This window comes from Phocoena sinus, chromosome 13 (assembly GCF_008692025.1).
Source record: "Phocoena sinus isolate mPhoSin1 chromosome 13, mPhoSin1.pri, whole genome shotgun sequence".
In the NCBI taxonomy this organism is placed as follows: Eukaryota; Metazoa; Chordata; class Mammalia; order Artiodactyla; family Phocoenidae; genus Phocoena; species Phocoena sinus.
In genome coordinates, this window is record NC_045775.1 from 21583091 (window position 1) to 21590261 (window position 7171).

At 45.0% G+C, this 7171-nt stretch overlaps 1 protein-coding gene across 1 annotated transcript; it reads right to left on the minus strand.

Moving 5' to 3' along the window:
- Nucleotides 1-3905: 3905 nt before the first annotated feature.
- Nucleotides 3906-7149, minus strand: CCDC121 (coiled-coil domain containing 121). The gene is made up of 2 exons (XM_032652980.1): nucleotides 6681-7149; nucleotides 3906-6211 (listed from the first exon to the last, which is right to left on the minus strand). The coding sequence occupies exons 1-2, from the start codon at nucleotides 7010-7012 to the stop codon at nucleotides 5260-5262; spliced, it is 1284 nt and encodes a 427-aa protein (XP_032508871.1). The 5' UTR covers nucleotides 7013-7149; the 3' UTR covers nucleotides 3906-5259.
- Between the last annotated feature and the right edge of the window lie 22 nt (nucleotides 7150-7171).

The following is a 7171-nucleotide window of genomic DNA, read 5'->3' on the forward strand; positions in this document are numbered from 1 at the left end:
TGTTTTCCATTGTTCATTGACTCCAACGTGCTACCTGTCTCCTTGCTGACACAGTGTGTCTGGGGAAGATAACGACTAGAGAGGGGAATGAGTTTGGAAGAAGTAACACGTACAGTTGTGTCAGTAGTTCTTTAGGCCCTGAAATATGCTGGTTCAAATGAATCCACTCATACCTTGCTTTATTGCTCTTCCTCTTACAGATAGCGATTTTAATTAAAGTATGTACATTGTTGTTTTAGACATTTTGTTTTAGACATATTGCACACTTTAAATAGACTACAATATAATATAAACATACCTTTCATATGCACTGGGAAACTGAAAAATTCATGTGACTTGCTTTATTATGAAATTTACTTTATTGTGGTGGTCTACACCCAAACCCCCAATAACAGATGTGTGCCTGTAATTGGTTTGAGATTAAACTTGTCCAGTCTCATCCAGGGCCCTTGCAGGTGATCCTTTGATTTTTCCTGTCTGAGCCAGGGATCAGCAGCATCACTAGAGATGATCCTAAATATATTAATTGAATTTTTAAGATTTTTAACCAAATTCACTAGAATAATATTTATTGAAGTTGAGCGGTATCAGGTTTAGCTAGATTTTGGAGCAATGTGAACTCCCTGCACTTTGGAATGGACATTGGGTACAATCAATTTAAAAACTAATTGGCAGGATCTCTTAAAATTGAAGATATGCCCTGAGACTCAGTAATTTCACTCCTACGGCTATACAAACTACTCCTGGTCAGGTGTTCTACTAGACATCTCCAAGAATGATGTTGCAGTCTAATTTCCAATGTGTACTGGAAACATGCTGTACCAGAGACTACTGGCTGTCCAGCAAAATTGGCTTTACCTTGCAGAATTATAGGATTATAGGAGAAATGGCTAGACTGCACTTCCAGCCCTCCAGCCAATTCCCCTGTAGTGATGGGGTAGCCAACTAACTTCTCTCTGGTGGAATGTGAGTGCGAGTGATGTGTGTCAGTTCCATGCCAGGACTTTTAAGAGAGCGAGTGTACCTCCATGCTTTCTTTCCCCTTCTTCTGGCTAGATGCAGTTGATAAGGCAGCTCTAGGTCATGGTAGACCATAACATGGAAGATATCGATTCCCTGAATGACCCCAAGAAAGACTATTTGCCAATCAGGATGATCTATCTATCTGAGACTATTGTACGAGCAAAAAATAAATGCCTTTTCTTTGAGTCATGATATAATCTTGGGTCTCTTCCTGAGCCTAGTCTCTTACATAAGCTACTTGTCCATTATCAGGAGAAAATGGGTAAGTTGTGGTAGTCTTCCTGAGGAATACTATACAGCTGTCAGAAGAACCAGGTCTTCTTTTTAAAAAAATTAGCATTTGTTTAATAGCAGGTTTTAAAGCACTTTTCCCCTCACATCTCTTTAAAACAACTGATTCATTCAACCAAGAGACACAGAAAACCTTTACGTGACTCAGTGGGTAAGTCATTGGGGGAGAGGGCCTGGGTCTCTGCATGCCACTCGAGGTAGTGGATTTCTTCCTAAGGCAACAGGGACAGCTAGGGGAGTGTCAGGTGGGGGGTGATACCACCAGATGTGAACTGAGATGATGGATGGGGCTGCCCCTCTGCAGCAGCATGCAGGACGGGCTGGATTTTCCATTTCAGTCAGGTAACCTTACCCCTTTAACACTACCCCAAGAACCAGGTCTTCTTGTATCATCATGAATACAGCTCCAAAATAAAGTCTGGGAAAAGCAAGTTATAGAATACATCAAGAGTCCCATCTGTGGAAGGTTTAAAAACATGGAAAAACAATGCTCTATTGTTTATGGATATATAGAAATAAAAGTATATAGACTATATAAATATAGTACCTATAAATATATTTTAATAAAATATAGAAAAGATAGGAAACCATGCACAGGCATGATAAACATCAACTTTAGATAATGCTTCTGGGATCCAGAGGGACAAGTGAATGGTAAGTTCTTATTTTTTCAAATGGATAGTGAGTTTGTTATACTTTTCTATATCTTTTGCTATGTCTGAAATGCTTCATTTTAAAAATCTGTTCAGGCACTTCCCTGGTGGTCCAGTGGTTAAGACTCTGTGCTTCCGCTGCAGGGGGCATGGGTTCAATCCCTGGTCTGGGAAGAAAGATCCTGCAAGCCGCATATTGTGGCCGAAAAGAAAAAGTTCACACAAACAAGAAAGAAAAAGTACTCTGCCCACCTCCTTCTTCAAAAGGAACAGTTTAGGAATTTTACTTCTGCTTCCTCTTCCCCTCACACTAAGAATCAGCTCTCCCCCATGTCTTCTGTTCACCTCCATGTTTGCCATTCCATTCCGAACAGTCATCACCTCTCGCCTTTTCAAGAGCTTTCTAACTGGATTCTGTCTGCTTTTCACTGGCTTGGTACACTCCGCATACTGCTATAGTGAGTTTTTTTTTTTTTTTTTTTTTTTTTTTTTTTTTTTTTTTTGCGGTAGGCGGGCCTCTCACTGTTGTGGCCTCTCCCGTTGAGGAGCACAGGCTCCGGACGTGCAGGCCCAGCAGCCATGGCTCACGGGCCCAGCCGCTCTGCGGCATGTGGGATCTTCCCGGACTGGGGCACGAACTCGTGTCCACTGCATCGGCAGGCGGACTCTCAACCACTGCGCCACCAGGGAAGCCCTATAGTGAGTTTTTATACTGTAAATCAACCTCGTTCACTTGCTTAAAGCCTAGTGATTTCCCAATGCACTTAGAATAAAAGTCATCCCCTTTACCTTGTCCTACAAGGCCTGCCTACTCTATTAACCTTTTTAGCCTCATCCGCCTCTGCTCTGTCCGTGTTCGCTGCCATTCCCCAGCTACACTTAGCCACACTGACTCTTCTGTTCCTTAATCCTACTAAACTCCTTCCCATCTTAGGGCCTTTGCATTCACTGTTCCGTCTGTCCGGAACGTCGTCTTCCCCAGTTTTTGTACATCAGGCTTCATGTCGTCGTTCAAGTCTTAACCTAAATTTCACCTCAGAGGTCTTTTCCATCTAAATGCACTTTCTGTAACATCACCCTCTTTCCTTTCCAGCACAGGAAAGCAGACAAAAAGTAGACTGAGATCCTCGTTGGCCACACCTCCTGCTGGCTTGCTGACGGGAATTTCTAAGGGCCTTTATCAACAGGAGTCCCCAACCCCTGGGCTGCAGACCGGTGCACGGCCTGTTAGGAACTGGGTCGCACAGCAGGGGGTGAGCAGCGGGCGAGCGAGCAGAGCTTCCTCTGCCGCTGCCCATCGCTTCCCGTCGCTCGCATTACCGCCTGAACCCTCCCCTCCGCCCCCAATCCCACCCCCGTCCGTGGAAAAACTGTCTTCCACGAAACCGGTCCCTCGTGCCAAAAAGGTTGGTGACCGCTGCTTTATCAGATGATTCACCCTTTAAAGTCTTCAAGCCCTCAGAGGCCTCACAAAGGGACAGCCAGAAGCAGTACACCAGATCAGATCCATTATCTGGGATGAGGAATTCAAAATAAACTGAGACAGGGTGGAAGTTACTCACTCCTGAATTAATTCATCTGGACAGCACTGGCAGGAGGGGGAATTAACAGCAGATTAATAAGATTCCCCAACCCTCTTTCCAGCTCCTTATCCTTAGTTTTATATCTTCCTATGGTCTTTGCATTGACAGAGAATGACGGTTTCGAATGTGTCTTGGATACCATATTTTTAAACAGGCTCTCTGTATTCTCAGCTCCACTGAATAGAACTATTCAGGTTAAGGCAACTGTGTGCTACCTAACATTCTACTTTGTGCACTAAAACTGCATTTTTATTATGTGCATACTAGTATGAAGAAGACATGCAGAGTTGATAAGACGTGAGAAGAGAGGTAAGTAGAAGGTACATTACATTGGAACAATAATGAAATCAGTGGGTATATTATAATCTGAGTTTATTTTCAATAACAACAAAATTTTAAGAACCAAGACATTACACATTTAACAGAAAGGTTGTTAAAGCTAGAAGTTAAGGCACATTGAGGCAAAATCCTTTTCTGAATCTAATTGTACAGGAATTCATTTTACATATGAATAAAACAAATCTGGGAAAACCATTATGAACTTTTTCATCACTGACAATTTCTTGAAAACATTGATTCTGTTTTTCCATAAAGGAGCAACATTAAAACGAGGCTGCATTTCTGTACCAGGATTCAGCAAAGAAATCCCTGATCTAACCATCAGTATGTCCTAAGTGCCAAAGATATAACTACCCTAAAAGTCTATATTAATTTAAAATACTATTCCTAGTTCTACTGAAGGGGCATAAAGAGGGTACACATGAATAACAAAAACACATTTCAAGGACTAGGAAGTGCTTATGCAGTAAAAACGTAATAAGTGACCTAAAGCTAAAGTGCTCACTGTATCGAAACTTCAGTCATCTTTGTCATCTTAGAAATTGAGGATGTTGCCTGGGAAAGAGATGGCAAAAGACTCTTTAGAAAGTTCTCCAAATATATGAAAACTTTCTTTTGATACATTTTCCTAAAACAGGCAGAAGCACTCAGTCACCTCATTCAGGCTAGAGGTATTTCTCCACAGAAAACTGACCAGGTATACATACCCTCTATCTTCTCTTCCCTTCACACAGTTTACACAAAGCAAAAATGGTACGGGCTGAGCATCAGACAGAAGGTTACTCTGCCTAAGGCTTATTACACTTGCTGTTAAGAGTTTTTCAATCATGAGAAAACTGTAGAAGCAGCTACCTGATCACCAGCACAAACTTTACAAAGAGCTTAAAAACACTGTGTGCTAAGGTGGCCAAAGAAGTGAGGATACGTGGACATTGGTTCTTTACAGAGCAGAAAGCAGAATATAACAATCTGAAATGCTATTCTTCAGGGGTCTTTTTCTATAAAGAAACCTAACTTAGCTAGGTGAAACACACCACACAACTATTTTCCTGTCACTTCCGCAAGGTGGTTTTCTTGAGGTAGTTTCACATCTGGGTTTTTGGCAAATGGTACTGGGTTATCTGGAGGTGTGAGGCACAGCCCATTTATTACCAAGAGCTAATTAAAGGAAAACCTAACTTTAAGGGAAGCCAGTCCCACACATAATCTAGCAGTACTGCTGGAGAAAAGCACCTAATCCTTCACACTAACACATCATGATGGATATTTAACCACAGCACCCTGAGATCCTAAAGCCTTCCTAACCTGGTTTATGTTACATAGCACCTAAGAACCCTTGCTCCATTCCTGACTTCGTGTTATTTTAGGAATTACTTTGGATGCGTCCTTGATTTGGTGCCTAGGGCAGGGTTCAGTGTGGTCTTTGGAGCACCTTGTCCTTTTGGGCACGGATTACGCCTTTCTTGCAGCCGTTGCCTCCCCCGGCTTAAGCACTCTAGGTACCACTGCTCCTGCTGCAGCTGCTGCTGCTGCTTTTTTAAACGGCTGTGAGTAGCCTCCAACTTATGGCATTTCTGAATTAGCTGTGGTAGTTCCTTTTGTAACTGCTGGTGCTGTCTGTCGATGCTACTGTGGAACTCGGCAGTGTACTGCTTTGCTGCCCTCTCCAAGGCCTTGTTCTTGCTGTTCAGCTCCTTTGTTGGTCTCTTTCCCAACTGCCTTGCATCTAGCTCACTCAGTTGTGCCTCCAGTAATGCTTTATCCTGGAAGAACTGGACCAGCATGGCCTGTTTCTTTGCAGCTGTCTCAGCGTGGGTTTTCTTTATCTCCTGCTGTAGTGTCTGAATTTCTCTCTCCTGTTTCTCCTTTACTATCGAAACGTCCCTCATTGCCTCCAACTGCTTATTCAAATTGGATAGGATCTTTTCTTTCTGCAAGAGCTCTGTTTTAAGCGCTGAATTTTTTCCCGCATATTTGGAGGTTAATTCTTGTCTCCTTTGTTCAATCTGCCCACTTTGTTGTAAACAGTAGTTCCACAGCTTCTCGGTTCGCTGTCTAGACTCCTTTGTTTGCTTGGTCAGGTATTCCAGAAAGAACTGGTTTTCCTCCTCGACACGTACGTTTTCCGCCAGCAGCTGCCTGGTTTCCTCCACTAACGGTTCTAGTCGGGTTTGAGTTTCTTTGATTTGCTTGTCTAGCTTCATCATTTCCACTACTGCCTTTTCTTTAAACCTCTTCCCTGCCTTTGTTAGCTTCTCTGGCTTGAGAAAATTTATGAAACTAAGATCCGGTTGAAGGGAATTACTGGAGTCCTCAGTCAACCTGAAGGAAGAACAAGAGCGACATCCCCCCATGTTTTTCACGAAAAATTAGGAAATAATTTAAAAAATGCACACGTACTTTAATTCATATCCCAACTCTTTGGGAGCACCTACGATGTTCCTCACACAAGGCACGGGGGACAGAGCTAGGGGTAAAGACGAGGGAGTGTAGTTTACAACTGACAATATGCCGTCTCTACAACCCTGCGAGGTAGTATCTCGAGGGTAAAGAGGAGAAAACAGGTTCAGAGAACTGAAGTGACTTGGCCACGATGTACACCGCCAGCGGGTGGCAGAGCCTGGGTCTAAACCCAGATCTCACGGCTTACTGAACACTACAGCTGCTCCAAAGGGCCACCGCAGCCAACTGGGCGGTCAGGAGTAGGTGTGTATACATGGCTCGGCTCTTTCACCACCTTTCCGTGTACCGAGGGCGCCTGGGTGGAGAGAAGCGCCCCCTGAGTACCTACTTGACAAACTCAGCAACCAAACGTTCCTCCCCAAAGTCACGGTGCACCTTTGCGGAGACCGCCAGGGCAAGAGCCCTACGGTCTGGGGCTGGCGACACGCGGAGACGGCGTCCCAGTGCGGAGGGTTTTTCCAGTTTCTCCGGGCTGGTCTCTGCGGCTCTTGGCGGAGCCCAGCAACCCCGGCGCTCGCATCCCGCCCGGGTCCCGGCACGTCCAGCCCTGAGCCGCTTAACCTCCTCGGCCGCCGGACGAGCCCTAGCGGCCGGGCCTCCGGCGGCTCGGTTACCCGCTCTCGGAGGGCCGACAGGAAAAGGCACTCTCTTCACTTTCATAGTGTGGGAGCCCGGGGGTCCCTTGTCGTCCCGCCTGCCCGGGGTCCAGAGCTTTGCCCTTCCCAGGCCCTGCCCGACGACGGTGAGCGGCTCTTTAGGTGGCCTACTCCAGTCGTCCCCCCAGTGTCTCCACTTCCCCGCCTCTGTCCCTACGTGGGC